The 17704-nt window shown below is 38.2% G+C and overlaps 1 protein-coding gene across 1 annotated transcript in view; it reads right to left on the bottom strand.

The window, feature by feature from the left end:
• LOC107097822 (usherin-like) overlaps positions 1–15344 on the bottom strand; it is a 173697-nt gene extending 158353 nt beyond the window's left edge. The window contains exons 1-11 of the mRNA XM_015395130.1: positions 15248–15344; positions 14574–14762; positions 14206–14336; positions 13827–14106; positions 13134–13358; positions 12111–12191; positions 10554–10742; positions 5574–5714; positions 4740–4815; positions 3834–3919; positions 2508–2667 (exon numbers count right to left, since the gene is read on the bottom strand). Coding sequence (XP_015250616.1) covers positions 2508–2667; positions 3834–3919; positions 4740–4815; positions 5574–5714; positions 10554–10742; positions 12111–12191; positions 13134–13358; positions 13827–14106; positions 14206–14336; positions 14574–14762; positions 15248–15305 — 1616 coding nt within the window. The 5' untranslated portion in view covers positions 15306–15344. The remainder of the gene's footprint in view (positions 1–2507; positions 2668–3833; positions 3920–4739; positions 4816–5573; positions 5715–10553; positions 10743–12110; positions 12192–13133; positions 13359–13826; positions 14107–14205; positions 14337–14573; positions 14763–15247) is intronic.
• Positions 15345–17704: the final 2360 nt, after the last annotated feature.

Raw genomic sequence — 17704 nt, 5'->3', positions numbered from 1 at the left:
TGTTTGAGCTGATACTGTAGTTTAGAGCAGGCATCCCCAAACTCGGTCCTCGAGGGCCGCTGTCCTGCAGGTTTTAGAGGTTTCCTTGCTCCAGCACAGCTGATTTTAATTGAAAGCTGATTAACAGGCTTCTGCTCTACTGCATTCATGATAATCAGCTGTGCTAAAACAGGGAAACCCTTAAAACCTGCAGGACAGCGGCCCTCAAGGACCGAGTTTGGGGATGCCTGCTCTAAACTACAGTATCAGCTCAAACAAGGAGAAGACTGATCAGCGATGCAGCCAAGAGGCCCATCATCATTCTGGATGAACTGCAGAGATCTTAAGCTGAAGTGGGAGACTCTGTTCATAGGACAACAATCAGTCATATACTGCACAAATATGGCCTTTAAGAAAGAAAGACATTTCTTAAAAAGATTTATAAAAAGTCGCCTCAAGCCACCTGCAAGAAGCAGCCAACATTTGTAAGAAAGTACTCTGGTCAGTTTAAACCAAAACCAAACTTTTTGGCAGCAATGCAAAACGTGATGTTTGGCTTTAAAGCATCACCCTGAACATACCGTTCCCACTGTTAAGTATGGTGGTTGCAGCATCATGGTTTGGGTCTGCTTTTCTTCAGCAGGGTCAGAGAAGATGGTTAAAATTGATGGGAAGATTTATGGAGTCATATACAGGACCATTCTGGTAGAAAACCAGTTGGAATCTGTAACAGACCTAACACTGGCGGAGATTTATCTTCCAATATTTTCGCTTGCAAATTTCTCCTTGGGATGTTTAAAGCTTTGGAAAACTTTTTGTATCCAAATTCAGTTTTAAACTTCTACACAAAAGTATCTCGGACCTGCCTGGTGTGTTTCTTGTTCTTCATGATGCTCTCTGCTCTTTGAACAGACCTCTGAGACGAACACAGAGCAGGTGCATTTATAAAAAGACTTGATTACCAATAGGTGGATTCTATTTATCATCATCAGACATTTAGGTCAACACTGGATCATTCAGAGATCCTCAGTTAACTTTTGGAGATAGTTTTCTGCACTGAAAGTAAAGGGGCAGATTCATTTTACATGTTTAAAGCTTGATATCTGGCAAAAGGTTTAAAAGTTCAAGGGGGCCAAATACTTTCACAAGGCACAATATAAAGAAGTCATGCCAAGAAAAGTAAATTTTTAATACATCTTTTCTGCAATCAAGACAAATATGTATTAGTATTCCAAAAAAAGAAAGTTAAAAACAAAACATGTTTGGCACGTTTTGGGGTCGTTTGGCTTCTTTTGTGTGCTTGCAATGCCCTATAGCCGTCTAAGTGTCTAGTATGGGGCATTGCAGGCTAACAAAAGAAGCCGAACAGCCCTTCCCATTTATAGAATTCCACTTGTATTTAGATTAGAGCAAAAAATGTTATAGTCAAAATCTTCTTAGCAGTTGAAAATGCTGTACAGCAGGATCGTCTGTTACTGTATTTCAGCTCCAGAGAAGCAGCCCCTGCCTGATGCATCTGTGGACATGCCTGGTCACATCAGTCAAATTCAAAACATCATAACCTCATATTACCTCTTGCTGCGGTGTTAATTATATTTAAATCTAGCAAAGATTAACAACAAATCCTTGACAGAGTTTTTTGTGCCATCGGAGTGCTTACAACCTGTGACCGCCATTGGACTTTCTGCGGGTGAGCAGCGACCCAAAGTTAAGCTGTTCCTGCGGATTTGGTCAGTTTCCTCAGGTGAGAGAAACCATACATTTCTATGAAAAGTTGATGGAGCTGCTGCATGACACAGGATTGAGTGGAAAATGAATGTTTGGTATTTTCCTGTCCATCCATGAGCAGCTTGATAAACTAAAGATGCTGCGTCAGCAGTGTAACCATTTAATGGCAGGTGGGAGTACTTCTCCAATACAGCAGTGGATTATTAAAAGAAAGCGTAAATAGGAAACAATTTATGTAACTAAGCAATAAAGCAGTACAGCATGTCTTTCTAGACATAAAAAAAGTTAATAAAAAAAAAGGGGATTGTCCATGGATGCCCCTGCCCCCAATTCTGAGTCTGGGACAACCAACCCTGTTGTCACACCTGTCGGCGGGCGCGTTGCTGATTGTGGTTGCTGATTGGTTTGTCCCCAAAATTTGTCCCCAGTGTTTGGCTCTTTCAGAAAGGGTATGACAGAATGCACTGCTGTGGTATATGGAAATACTTCGACTTGGGTCTAGCGGGGTATTATATGGGGGTTAACTCCAGGTAATGCTTGATTGGTCCAGGTTTTATGCTTTATTGGTCTCGTTGGAAACGGGTTTGAAAAATCAACCTGTGAAGAACTCAGATCAAAACAGAGCAGAAAATGGGTCCACTCTGGTAGCAAAGGTCAACCAAAAGTCCAAAAATTCTTGTGATAAATGAAAATTTTCCATTATATATTGTGCTTTGTAAGCCTGTAATTTTTGGCTGCTCTGGACTTATGTCCATATGTACATCATGCAGTAGGTGTGGGTGTGTTGTGGGTGTCCTTACTCCACAAATAAAGTCCTTGAGTCCAGCAAGGTGAGACTTGGTGCATGTAGTGGCCCAGGTGGAAGCTGAGAGGTCAGAGCTGTAACTCGTGAACTGTTGGTACAGCCCACTTTAGTGCAAGCACTCAGTACCAATAAGTTAGTTGAGTACACACCAAGACCTAAAACACAAACATATAGTTACAAAGAAAGAAAAGCTCACAGTCCATGACACCACAGATAAGATAAACTCTGGCAGTAAGTTTTTCTCTTTTTTCACTTTTCACCCTATTGTCTTAAGGTTACTGCCCCTCTTCCTGTATGAAATCCCCTAATCATCTGGGCCACTGTTCTCTTCACCTCACTGTTAAAATCTCATCTCTAAACACTATCTATTCTTGCACAAGAGTAATTACAATGTCCATAATAACTCTAATCAAAGTGAGAATCACAGAGTCTGTACAGTATTAATAACTCTGTTTTGGAGAAGTTAGGCTCTAGCTTTTTAATTCGCGTTCCAATTTTCAAACATTTTCAAACCGTTTGGTGGTTTGCCAAATGCTGTGACGCCACATGTCAATCAACCCTTGAGGCCCAACAGCAACTGCCCAATCAGAGGTCTCTATTGTCCCTAAGTGAATGGCTTCCTGTGCAGCCATGCACTCGGACAACCTTAACAGGCTTTTCCATTGCCAGCATAGCGGTTGTCAGCAAGGGAACATGTAATTCACAGACACATTACCCAAGTATTTAGAAGATGAAACACAGTTAATTCTATTTTAAAAATCAAAAAAATCTTGGAAAATATAAAAGATGAACCCACCTGTTGATGGCATATGAGCTCAAAACAGAAACTATAAACAGTAGCAACCAGTTTTTTGCCTGAACAAAGGTAACAAATTTTTCAGTTTTGTGTTGTAAATATCATTCTTTGCTTTTGTTTAGGTTAGAAAAAGCTTATTACCTACTTACTAACATGTGTGGTTATATGCTGAAATAGTTTAAGTATATTTACGTTTACCTTTATGTGATGCTTTAAGTGTTATCTGTTGCATGTTTTTATAGTTAGTGCAACAAACGCTTTACACCTGTCTTTATTTAAAAAAAATCTGTCAGGGCAAACTGTGTGCATGGATGTACACTAATGTTTAGTTTCTCTGTCACTTCATTTTCATGGGTATGTCAAGTTCTTTTTCAATGTGCTATCCCCCTTGGTAAAGCCTGAGACTCTTTAGTCTTTCAAATGCTAATCCCACATTTCGTTTTTTTTAACCCCTTCTCTTTTCAGTGAAGCCCCATTTCTCTACAGTTTCAGCCACAGCACACAACAGCCCACACTTGTCTTTACCAGTGATGTTATGGTCCCTGTTTTTTCCTCTGTAGACCATTTCATCGTTGTGATAGAGCAAATACTCCGTAATATCTCCATTTGGCCTATTGAAAGAGAAAAGGACTTAAATGATGACACTGCTGTGGAATAGTAGAAGACATTTAAAGATTCACTGCTTTGGGTGTTTTTATGCATTTCTAAAATATAGAGAAAAACAATTTAAACATTTTGGAAGCATCAAAGGAAAGCGTATACATATATCCAATACTATATTGACCATTCCTCTTTTTAATGTTTCCAATCAGTTCTATAGGTTAGATCTTTGAACCATTTTCTGTTAAGGAGGTAGATGATGAAGATCTTTAAAACACAAAAATCCTCCTAAAAAAAAAATGATGAGAACACTTCCCAGTCCCAGTCTTTCTGTTTTTACTACCTGCTGAACTTCAATCTGCCCTTGACATTTTTTTTAGCACATAAGGAAAAACTGGGCTGTGTGCTGCCCTTCTTGTCCAAAAAGCTCTACCCCAAAGTGTATGCTGACACGCACACAAGTATCTGTTACCTATTTTGAACAACCTCTACACTGCAGCACATTCCTCTGGGGAAAAAAACAGAACTCAAGCTGGTTGTAAGTGTTAGTGATAGCCTTCCATCACTAAACCCCAACCTTACACATTCAAGTTATTAAAATAGCTGTTCTGTCAGAATTAATAATCTATTTAGCATTTCCTTCATATTAATGCAAAACATTGATGACTACTTGGTAGTTACTGGAGAAAAACAAGGCCTCTACAAGGAGGTAATAATTTCAAGCACATTCTGCCTTTTTGAAACATTGTTCTTGATATGGCTGCACTAAAATAAAGTAAGGTGGCAAATTTGTGACTGAGCGAAAGTAAAACATAATGTTTTTGATATTACCTAGCTGGAGGTTCCCAGGTGATAAACAGAGCTGAAGGAGATGAAACTGCAAGTGGAGGCGAGACACTGTCTGGAACTGAAATGAAAAAAAAACATGAAAACATAATACTAAATTCATCTATATGTGCATCAGCAACAAAAATAAATTAACTGTAAGTCAAATTGAAGGACGATTGCCTTTCTACGTTTGTAGGTATATATATATACCTAAAATATATACATACGGTATATACATATATAGGTATATACCTGTTTTGCATATACACTGGTCTACATTTCATCCCCGATATTCTATTCAAGAAATATTTAAAAAGCTGCAAAGATTTCTGTGTAAGATGTCTTCACTGGGGAATAAAATTGGGCAGGAATAGAATACACTGATGAAAAAAGAATTCTGAATACACTTTTATTCATGGAGTCTCCCTGACATGTTTCAGTGTTTTAACTCTGAGCTCTGTAGGAATCAATACAGTAATCTGTTTCTTCCCTTTAGCGTCACATTGATTTTTGCTGTCTCTGTACTGACCCCTGCCGTCACATTATCTCCCCAACAAGGCTGGTTAGTCCAACACAGATTAATGCTTGGACTGAGAAAAATGAAGAAAAATCCTTCTCTTCCTTAGTCAAGTTTATATTTCTTTATGGTCTTTTTAATCTACTATCTGCCATCTTTTGTCAAGCTCTTTTCTGCTCTCCAATTGCTTCATTCTTTTAACATACACGTTCAGTGTGATAAGAACTGCCTAGACATTAAGAAATAAGAACAGCCATACATCAGTACTGAATATAAATTATTTATATTCACAGAAATAAAGAAATGTTTTTTTTTTTTACCTTCTTCTGGGGTTTTGAAGCTTGATCTTACATCATTATCATCACCACTGTTACCAACAGGACTCTCAGAGCAGCCAGTAGGACTACATGCACTTACAGTAACAATGTACTGAGTTGATGGAGTGAGACCAGTCATCACACCTGAAGAGAACAGGGAAGTAGGAAAGACTACATTACAGATATGAAATACAATCTGTAAACTATTTTAACATGAATACACAATTTCTTTAACTAAGCTCTAAATACAAAGAGAAAATACCACATATTTACAAATATCTGAAACTAATGGGATAACAGTGGAGCAGTTCTCAGCATTTTGAATGTGAAAAAAAGGTAGTAGGTTCACATACTGTGTCATGGTCCCTCTTCATGGAACTTGAATGTTCAATTCATCAATAAGCATGTCTCTATTTTCTTCACTTTCCAAAACACAGTCTCAATATCTTTTTTTCAAACACAGATGTGATGCGGAATAGAACAGAACAGACGGAGGTGGGCTGCACCAGAAAGACTGGAGAAAGGTCCTCCTATTTCTTCAGCAAATATTTTGGTTGTATATTATATAATCTGATAAAGCCTGTTGTTTCTTTGTTTTGTTTTGGTTCCCCTTGGTTATTTTGTTAATAAAACAGTGCCGTCGAGTGTAGGATTTGCCCTGAAATCGAAGGATTGACGGTTCAAGCCCTGGCTCCGGCTTTCAGTGTCGTTGTGGGCAAGACACTTCACCTCCATTGTCTACTGATGGTGGTCAGAGGGCCCGGTGGCACCAGTGTATAGCAGCCTCACTTCAGTCAGTGAGCCCCAGAGCAGCCGTGGCTACAATGCCGCTTGCCACCATCAGTGTGTGAGTGTGTGAATGGGTGAATGACTGAATGTAGTGCTTTGGTCAAGTCTCCTGACTTGAAAAAGTGCTATATAAGTACAGGCCATTTACCATGACCCTCTACTTGTCAACTTGACCCTTCCTAATGAATTTGGTCAATGCTTGTGAAGGTTCCACAATCTGGCTTCTCCCCACAACATAGTATGTAAACATCTAACATCATATTGTGGGGGAACATAACAAATGATCTCCTGATTTGAATGAAGACTTTGCACCATCTGCATCCTTCTGATGATTTGATATGCTAACGTCTTGACCTTTTTCATTGTTCTTATTCTGTTATTTCACTGTGTTTTACTCCAGTCGTCTACTTTATTAGGGACCACGTTTCGGAGAACCAGTCTCAGCAGAGACACCTAGTCTTCCCTCTCTCCAACACTGTGTTCCAGCTAAGGGACATAGATCCTTCAGTGTGTTCTAGGCCTTCCCCTTCTTTTTTGTGGGATGTTTCTGGAATACCTAGATCGGGATTGGCAACCCAAAATTTTCAAGGAACTACATTGGACCAAAAAAACTAAAATCAAATCTGTCTGGAGCAGGAAAATGTCTTATATAAGCCTCATATGGAAACAAGGGCTCTAAGCGTATTAGCCCACTATAAAAAAGGACTATGTGGGCTTAAATATATAATGAGCATTCATGATAAAATGTTTATCCTAGAGCAAATGTCACATCGTGTGACTACTCTGCTGTACGATATTTGGTGATTTGTTTAAATTCCATTACAATATTAATGTATTAGGTTTTGTTACATTGTAGAAATGATAGAAACACAAAGAAATCATATTTTTGGTGTTATTTTTATCTTGAGAATTTGGGAAAAAGAAATGAAAGAAAATTACCGTACCTGCATAAGAGCGCTACCCGTTTTATCTGTAAATGGTTTTATCCATAATTTATCCAGAAGTAGTGCAATCACATTTTTAAGTCACATCCAACTTTGTGATCCGCTGCAAATTTAGCTTGCCTTTCCTGGAAATGCCTTTCCAAATTTTATTATTTGACAACTTCCTGTTACAAAGCAAACATGGAGGCAATCCTTCCACATTGGTAATTAAAAAAAAATTATTTGGTCCATTCTTCTTTGAATCCTCTGTTCTCCTCAGCTATCTTCCATTTTTTCCCTTTGGGATCCATGGCCCAAGTAACACCTGCCAGTTTGTTTAGAACAGCCACCTGCCTGGCACCTTGCCGCGCTGAAACCTGTGTTTCCTTCCTGAAAATGTATTTATTTTACACATTTTTACAGCATTGGAAAACACAATGAACTTTTTTTTGACCTCCTGTAAACCATATCAAAACAAACAAAAATAAATTGTTCATGTTTGAAAAAGCTCCAGGGAGCCGTAGGGGGGCATTAAAGAGCAGCATGCAGCTATTGAGCCGCGGGGTGCCGACCCCTGATGTAGATGAAAAACTATTCTCCAATGCCCTCCCAGATGGCCAGGCCCCTTACTCTATTTCTAAAGGACAGCAGGCAATTGTGCAGAGGAAGATCATTTTGGCAGCTTGTATCCAGGATGTTGCACTTATGATCATGATCCAGATTTTTTTTTCTTTTACCATTGCTGAATCTATGAACATAGACTAACCACTACTGTACATGAAAGGATTCACCTTTTGTTTCATCTCTTTCTTTAGTACAACAGGCTGGTGCAGCTTCATTGCCCCATTTGTAAGCTCACCTGTTCCATTCACCCCTATTCCATAAAACACACCCTGAGGTTGTTAAAATCCTCCACTTGAGTTAGGAACTCTCATCTGACCTAGAAACTACCCTTTTCCAATTGAAAACCAAGAACTCTGAGTTGAAGGAGCTGCTTTCAACCCCTGCCACTTCGCACTAAGGTCCGAACCTCGTTTGAAGTTGAGCCAACAATCAGTTAGTCTCTCCTCTCCAGCACCATGGCATAGGCCTTCCCAGGGAGGCTGAGGAGCGTGTTCCCACAGTACTTGGAACACTACATCTGCCCACCACCCCTATAGCGGTCAAATGGTATTGTCCTTGATCACCAAAAAATATTGAAGACGATAACCATCCATGACAGCCAAAACATTCAGAGACCAGAGCTACTCAGATCTCTTCCAGCCCTGATTCTTCCCATTGTAATGCTATTTGACCACCATGATGACTTTAAACCTGCCGATGAATAAGTCAGACTCTGAACAACCAGCCTCTGCGTCCACCATGAAAGACCTGAGAGCAGGTTTGAGTAATTCTCAAAATATTACTCCCACTGTTCCAATGTCCTCAATCGAGGTCAACGGCGGCCCAAGTGTAGCACTGACCCCACCCCCACCAGAGCTGCCCAATGTTTTGCCAGAATCCATGTTCTCCATATACTGCAAGTCTTTATAAGACACCCCTAATATTTTACACCCTTTATAGCTGTTACTTTTGCTAGCTGAACCAATGGACTCTGTGTTACATTTCCACATTTTATTAATATTTTAATAGTTAAACTTTAAATAAACCAAAGGTGCCCCACAGGGGTTAAACTATATTACTTTTCCTTTAAAAAACTGAATGCCTTAAGACCCTTATTCCCTAAAAACGCATTAACTGACTAATTTCATTCCACACTTAGCTTAGCATGAATAATTTGTATGCAAATTGATCAAAAGTGAGTTACAAATACTTTATTTTTCATGTGTGCTACTGTTGCTGAGCAAATTTGCAGTGCTTGGCAAACAGACCCGTTTTGTTAACGTTGTTACGCCTTACTCGTCTCTCTCTGATGTTTTTGATTTAGCCGTATTGGCTTGCTTCACTACTTTATGCGTTTCCAAAGTCACTTTTTTACATACCCTGTTTTTCTTCCACTCCTCCCCACTCCCCTTTATACCTTCCATTCTCAATCACCCTGCGCTCATTTTTCTCTCTCTCTCTCAGTCTTATCCATGTCTTTAATTCAATTAGGGGGCCAGGGCCCCACTCTGCCGCTATTACACCCTCATTTGCTTTCTGTGTTTTTTTAGCCATCGGTGTAATTCTGCAGTCAGGTGTCGAGGCTATCATAAATTAAGAAGAAGCCTTATCACAGTGGAGTAAATGTCTGGAAAAGAGAGGGGGAGGGCATAAGGACCAACGACAGAGACGCTGGAGAAGACAGAGGCAGCAAGCTCATCATCATATTTGCCTAGAGACATAGCAGTGGGGACGAATAGCAGAAGTGGACGCAGACATCATCTTTATCATAAAAGATGAAGTGGGGAAAGATGGGAAAGTGAGCAACAGAAAGACAGAGACAGAAAGGAGTGATGCCAGGGAATGAGATCATTGGGGTAGTTCTGAGTGTCTTGTTCCAAATGGAGACAGTCTTCTAAAGCTGGACACCCGCCAATGAGACATCAACGGGTTTAGCTGGAACACTGTGGATGTATGTGTGTAATCATGAATGACTAGAGAGTAAAATAAGATGTTAAAATGTTTTTGGTTTAAGCCAAGGTCCTTATAGATGGGTGAGAAATCAAACAAATCTTCTACAGCAGGGCAAACAGAATTGTAATCACGTTAAAACTTAATAAATGAAACTATGCGTGCTTTGTCATTTTTTACTGTACATCTCTTTTGATTGGATTCTGTTCAGGACTTTAAAAATACATCTAACAAAAGTATTTAAGCCTCTTATAATGACAGAGGAAAGGTTTAAATTGCTAATTGTGTTTTCTTTGACTGTTGCCTGTATGTCTTTGTAGATGTCTTTGTTTATATGCTATCATAGTACAGTACAGTGTCAACACTTTTTTCTCCCATATTTTTTTAATCCCTATTCTCCTCTCTCCCTCAAGGGACCATACCTTTTGCCTGGCCCTACAGTAATTCAAAGTAAACTCTTCTTATTCTGTCTGACAAAATAAAATTAGTTAAATTAAAGAGCTGACCAGCAATACAATATAAAGTCAAGAGTTATATTCGATAAGTATTTTTTATTTATAGAAGGTTTACAACTTATATATGTGTATACAAATGGACTTAATGTTTAGCTTTGTGCAAAAGAAATAAAAAAAAATTGCTCTACTGTCAGGCTGAGGCATGAAATTCACTACATGTCCCACATTAAATAATTTAGAGGTTGAAAATATGTGTCCCTTACCTGTGAAATTGCCATTAGCCAGGTAAGTGGCTGTGATAGGTGGTACCTCTGGGTGGTCCTTATTGTAGGCTTTAAGCTCATATCTGTCAATAAGCCCTCGGATGTCACCTGTAGGTGGAATCCAGCTCACCTTGGCACTGAAGCCACTGATACTCTGCACTGTGGATGGAGGTGGTACAGATGTAGGTACTAAAAAAAAAGGTCAGGGGAGAAAAAAATAATCAAATTAGAGAAGGCTGTAAGAAGCAATTTAATGTGAATGATTTTTTTTAAAAGGCTTACACACATTACATGATATAAAGATGCATCTCAGTAAAACGGAATATCATCCGTAAATTATTTCATATGAAATATTCCTTTAAAAATGTAAAATATTTATGTGACATTTTCATATATGCCAAGTGGGGGTCATGACCTCCTTAGCAAGGAGCAAAGATCAAGTCAAACCTAAAGGGAAAAGTATACAAACAACAGAAACAACAGGTAGAGAGCACCTGAGATTAAAGAAAAAACCTTCCCCATCTCTCAGTCTTTAATAGGTTCAGTAAATCATACCAAACCATTTGCATAAAAAGTATTTATGAGAGCAGTAACTTTTCAGCACTGATTTAATACAGCCAGTCATTCTTTCATGGCTATATTTCACAGAATTCAGCCTTCCACTTCGCCCTGTTACCTTTTTTCCAAACATTTGCCACTCAGAGGAATCCATCCAAGTGTTTCTTTTCTACTCGCTTCTGATCATTCATTAGTTAAGTCTTCAGTCATTCTTTAACCTTGTTTTTTAAAACAGTTTTTACCTTTGCTTTTTTTTTCGTGGTATCATTTCATTCAATAGTTCTCAAAATCTCCTAAAGTACTGTTTTTTGTATCATCCATTACTGTGCTTTTTACTTTGTATTTATCCTTTTTTCTTGCTGTACTGTAGAGCTCGATCGCTTTACGCATTTTCATTGTCCCTTCTCAAACCCCTCCTGTCCCTTTCCTATATTATATAATTCCTCTCTTCCTCTTACATTTTCTGAGTTGTTACCTCACCAAACCCCTGTTGTCCTTTATTTCTTCCCTTTTTAGCACTTTCTGCCTCTTTTCAATTTGTCTCTCTCACTCTGGTCATAGGATGGCGTTCTGAGACCTACTAGTGTATCGTTCACTACTAATGAGCGGCTTTATATCACACAAGGGACCATATAGGCCATTCTGGGTTAACAGCCTTTTACTGTGATGCCCTTTATGGAGGCCTTATCAATCTCTTATACCGTTAGACTCCAGTAATATCAATGGCCTTCAATAAGGCTAAAATAGAGTACAGATAATGCTGATTTCGCCTGAAAAATTACTTGGGGGTTAGAGGGGGAAAAAAAAAATGCAAATTTCAACATCTACCATAATTAAAAATCTTGGGAAAATGAAAAGGAACACTTTGTACAAATACTTTATACAGAATGGATTGTGGTTAAAAATGACAAGAGTGAGCTGAATAATCATAAGCATTGTATATCATAATATCTAATAGTGCAAAAAAGAATATCCCACACTGCTAAAGACATGTCATACCTTGGCCACGGCTTCGACCTCTCTGCCACGGTGATGCTGCCAAACCTCCTGGAGCCAAGGCGACAAACCTGTACAAGTACTCTTTAAGTGTGAATCCACAGAGGATTTGGGGGCACATATGAGAGAGGAAGCAGATGTTATTCTAAATTAGAGTCAATGCATTCAACAAGTACACCAGATACATTTTTAAAAACCAATAGGCTTCAGATTACAGTAGCCTTAAAAATAGTATCTTGGAGTAATTTTCATAAATGTATCAAATGCTCAAATCTTTTTAGACATGATTTCAGGTCAGTCAGTTTTAAAACCCTCCTTATAGGATCTATGCTTATCTCCTATAGAGATAAGCATAGATCTAATTTTTATGCACCCAGAACTGCTAGCCTAACAAATATTAACTCATCATCTTCGCCACATTCATTTAGAACTAGTGTTTACCTTGTGTATGTAAATAGTCATGTAAGGTACTTTTACAAAATAAAAACATGGACATAGATTATCCCTACAGCACCACCGAAAGGAAAATTAAATTTATTATTTTTATTTTATTTTTTACATTTGCTGTCCTTCAAATTAATTAGGAAAACAGCTGGAATATAAATAAATACAGAAGGTTGATGGGATTTGTTTTTATATCTTAATGGATAAATTTTGGATAAATCTTAATGGATTGATTTTAGTAAAACACAAATACTTAGTATATTTAAACAGTTAACTAATTTAAGAATTTCTGCCCCATAAGTGCATTTTGTATTTCTATATTGATGTATGTCGTGTTTATTACGTGAAGTCTAGGAAATACTTTCCAATGATCTAACATTTTAAAAGTAAGTAATTTGTGTGGATTTAATGTAATAATATTTTTGAGAAGCTGAATTGTGAGTTTTCATGAGATAAAAAAAACGAAATAAAGGTTTTAAAACTGCAAAAAGTGCAAGCTTTATTTTTGTCTAAATTACTAGAAATTTGTATAACTTCCCACTGATAGTTCAACACAGCTGAATGTAAGCTGTACATTGTTACCTGTAAAAGGCTGCAAACTATGATCTGTGGCTTTTGTCTGTCCTCCAGTGTACACAAGCACTGAATCATTTCCTCTGCAGTTAAACCGGCTTTCACTGGTAGGGCAGCCATCTAAGTTGACTCTAACAGAGCGGCGATAGGCAACTGAGAGATTAATACTTTGTCTGGCAGAAGGATTTCTTTCATCACTGCGAACAGTTAGCCCCCGTATGCAGCCTCCAAGCCCTTAAAAAAAAAAAAAAAAAAAAAAAAGGGTAAATGATAAGTCAGGAGTACTAAAATATTCCACAACACATTTTTGTTGATCTGACAAACTTTTTTCTTCACTCCATTCTATTTATCACTCATCCTTCAAAACACTAACAATTTTAACTGTGCATGTACTGGATGTTATTGGTATTCTTGGTAATAGGTTTACCTTAGGTTTAGAAAACTTGCAATAACTCAATAACTCCTTAATTTCTATTACTGCAGGTTAAGGAGGGGCAGTTTATAACAACATAATCTGTAAGATATAGACTTAGTTCTACAACTTTAATGAAAGCTCCTTGACAAATGGAAACTTTTTGTGTTTTGAATTATTTGGAAATTGTAGAAATTCTTTTTACAGCTACTAAGAAGTAATAATAAAACAGACACAGCCCTTCCAAAAAAACATCAATGTTGAACCCCTGAAATTAGAATTCATCTCACCATGTTTGTGACTATGAACATTCAGAGCCTGGTGCGAGAGTTCAATTGGTACGCCGCCGAGGTACATCGGGGATTCAGCTCTCAGTCTTGCTGCCCCCCCCACTCCCCTTATTTCCTCGGCCACCTCATCCAATGCAGCAGAGATGAGAGAACCCCGTTTTGCCAATGACAAATGCTTCCAGTCTCCATCACAGTAGCTAAGTCCCACCCACATACGAAGTTCAGTCACATGGCCTCCAGCAGCAAGAATAAAAGACAAGAGACCAGCTTCCAGTTCAACCTAGAAAAAAACAAAAACATTTGTACGATATAACAATTAAACATAATTAAATTATATATGTTCTTTAAATACTTGCTTTAAATAAGTCCAATATCTTACAAGCATATAATCATCAGTTTGTGAGCTGTATGTGAACAGCAAAAGTGCACTGAGCTGGTCAGTTCTGAAATCCATGGAAATGTCGAAGTTTTGTCCTCCACTGAAAACACCTGCGTCTAACTCCAAATAACCTGCAAGTAGACCGACTTTCCACATTAATTTTTTTATTACAAAAGAAGTTACAAAAGAAGAAAATACTGAATATGGAAGGAAGAGGTTTATAAACAGTTTGACAGTCCACAAAGCAAATCGTTCCTGTTTACAGAACAATTTGCAGTGCAAACTACCAACAAAGTGTAAAATTGAAACCAAAAAACTGTACACATAAAATAAGTGAAGTATCAAAGAAATCAAAAGTAAAATCCTACCATCCCCAAGAAAATGGACTCCTTCCACAGTATGAAGAGGACATCCTTCCCAGCTTTCGTACACTCCCAACTTCTTTGTGGCTTTTTTCCAATCCAGTAATTTCCATTCCTCTAAAGGGTTGTCAGTCATCTTTAAACTAACGTCCCTTAGACAGCCAGAGAAGCCCCTTCGCACCAGTTTCGTATCCCCTGGTAAGACAGACACTCAAGGCGTCAACCAAATCCTATTTTTCTAAATTGCTTAATCAAATGATGTTAATTGATTCAGGCTCCATTTAAGGTTAACCGTTAAAACATAATTTTAGAAAGGCCATACATTTTTAAATCTCATTAAATGTGTTATTTTAATTATCATTTGGATTTTTCATCAATAATACACAACTTAATAATAATTTGCCTTAAAACCAGAATAGTTTAAATACAAAAGGGAAAGCTCCAAATTAATAGAGAATTAAAATGCATGATCCATCGATGGAAAATTCTTGGCAACAGGTGTATACCGGAAAAGTTCAAAACATTATAAAAAGCAACAACAACAAAAATAAATGTAACCCTTTTGGTGTTTTTTTTTTTTATTTATTTATTTTTTTTTTTATCCAGTTGTACATTTAAGTTTGCCAGACAGTCAGATCATCAATATACTGTATACCACTTTAATATGAATGGGTATTTACCTGAATCATCCCTTAGAAGAGCAAATTCTTCGGGCAGGCCTCCAATGAACAAACCCATGTTTTCACCAATAATGCTGTTACCACTGGGAGCTGATGCACTTCCTTAGGAGCAGGTAGAATGGGATGGTAGTGGCAAAGCAAAAGAGCAGGAGAGTACCACATAAGTTTGTAAAATTAGAGCAATTAAATATTCATAAAAGATGGCAAGATAAGGGCAAGTTGAAAAAACAAAACAAAAAAGAAAGCTTAATTAGAGGAACTCATAAATAGCCATACAGTACTCCCTATGTGGAATGATAGTTGTGAACGCTCCTCTTGTGTGAAAGATTAATATTAATCTATTAATCTATTTCCTCTATTGTACGCACAATACCCCAATAAAATTTTCTCTGGTCCCCTCCCTGATCTGACTAGTGATAACATGTTTAGCTGCATGTCGTCATTCAACCGCTGGTTGTATAGGTGGTGTCCTGAAAACAATTATGGCTACATCAGTAATTGGCAATCCTTTTGGGGAAAGCCAGGTCTGATTCGGAGAGATGTCATCCATCCCACTTTGGACGGTGCAGCTCTTATTTCTAGAAATCTGGCCAAATGTATTAGTCCTCCAAAACCCTGACAACCCTGGGTGCACTCTCAATCTGCAGGTTTACCAGTGGTTCCAAAAATTTCTAAAAGTAAAATGGGAGGCAGATCTTTTAGTTATCAGGATCCTCTCCTCTAGAACCAACAACCAGTTATAGTCCGTGAGGCAGACACTCTACTGTCTACTTTAAAGGGTAGGCTTAAAACTTTCCTTTTGGTAAAGCTTATAGTTAGAGTGGCTCAGGTTATCCTGAGCTATCTCTAGTTAAGCTGCTATAGGCTTAGACTTCTGGAGGACATAGGGACTCATTTTTCATCATTCTGCTTTATTCTATCCCTATTCTCCAACTCTGAGAATCTGTTAATTCAATCTCCAACGTTACGCCCTCTCTGCTTTTTCTCATAGTAGCTTTACCTTGTCTGTTTCCGTTTGGTTGTGACACCATCCCGGAGAGAAATATCAGCTGTGCAGCTACCATTTAAATCTTTGTTTATTGATGTTGGAGCTCGGCCTGTTTTTCAATGTAGTCCTGTTTCTCTGACTGTGACAAGCTGGATGTGCTCTATTTAATCCTCTGAACATGGGAGTAGGCTTGGAGCTTGTCTGCCTGGCTGTGTGTTTCCTGGATGGCACCGCCTGCGGAGTTGGTTGACAGTTGTCTTTTGTATCTCTGCTTCTGTCTCTTTGAACCCCAGTTGGCCTCGGCAGATGGCCCCTCACATTGAGCCTGGTTCTGCTGGAGGCTTTATTCCTGTTAAAAGGGTGTTTTCCTTTCCCCTGTAGCTACAAGCATGCTTGGTGTGAGGGATTGCTTTAGAGTCAATGAGTCGATGCAATCAGCTGGTTTTCCTTAGATAGAAAAATTTCAACCAATCTGACTGTATGATCTGGTTGAATTGTATCTGTAAAGTGCCTTGAGATGACATGTTGTGAATTGGTACTATATAAACAAACTTATTTGAATTGAATTGAAAAAGCAGCTTGAAAAAAAAAGTAACAAAACATACTTAAATACCCAAAGTAAATCAGATTTTGATAATGAAATGCACAAAATAACTCACAACATTTACAATCAAACCTTTATCCACACACTATTGGGCAAATTAAAGCACAATATGCCCACGAAATTTAACCCACTAACACAAGAAGCAAACACACAGAGCGGTCAGTAAGAGTTTAGAAAAGTTACCGCTATATTGATGGTTTATGACAACTGTTCCCATGGCACCTCTTCTGGTTGCTCTTAGGCTGTGCCACTGGCCATCATTGTAATGGCGCCCCCCATCATCCTGTAAACCTACAGCCACTGCTGACCCCTAAAAATAATTAAAAATAGAAAAACATAAATTAGCAAGAAAAATGCTCTCACAGTCACACAAAAACTTTAAAATAAGTGTATTTGTAAACACTACCCAAGGGACTTTGTGTTTAGAGCAATTGGCCAAGTCAACCTATGACTATTGAGCAAAAACAGAACACAGCTTTGAATTAAAGTATAAATCTAGACATAAAGGTCAGATTTATAACAGTTGGTAATGGTTATAAAAAATAAAAAAAAAACTGTTGGTGTCTGTTGCTGCTGTTCTTTTGTTCATTCATCAGATGATATCATGGAGAATAGTGGTTGGGTCCTCCAGCAGGTGGAAGCACACCTGAGACCATTTGGTGTCATCTGAGAGGAGTATAAGATGAGTGTGCTGCCGGCCCACCGATGTCTGAGTGTTAACCAATGTGGTAACTTCAAGCCCTTTGTGCATTTTTAGTTCTCTGTTGTTCTTTTAGGAAAAACTGCTTACCTTGTGCTTTGCTCAAGGTTTTTCTGTGATAAGTGATAGAATCCTGATCCAGCTCAAAGTCTCCGTCTCTGAAAC

The sequence above is a fragment of the Cyprinodon variegatus genome, unplaced genomic scaffold (genome assembly GCF_000732505.1).
Source record: "Cyprinodon variegatus isolate N-32 unplaced genomic scaffold, C_variegatus-1.0 Scaffold726, whole genome shotgun sequence".
NCBI classification, from domain to species: domain Eukaryota; kingdom Metazoa; phylum Chordata; class Actinopteri; order Cyprinodontiformes; family Cyprinodontidae; genus Cyprinodon; species Cyprinodon variegatus.
The sequence above is the reverse complement of the archived record's forward strand: the minus strand, read 5'-3'. Positions and strand labels throughout refer to the sequence as shown.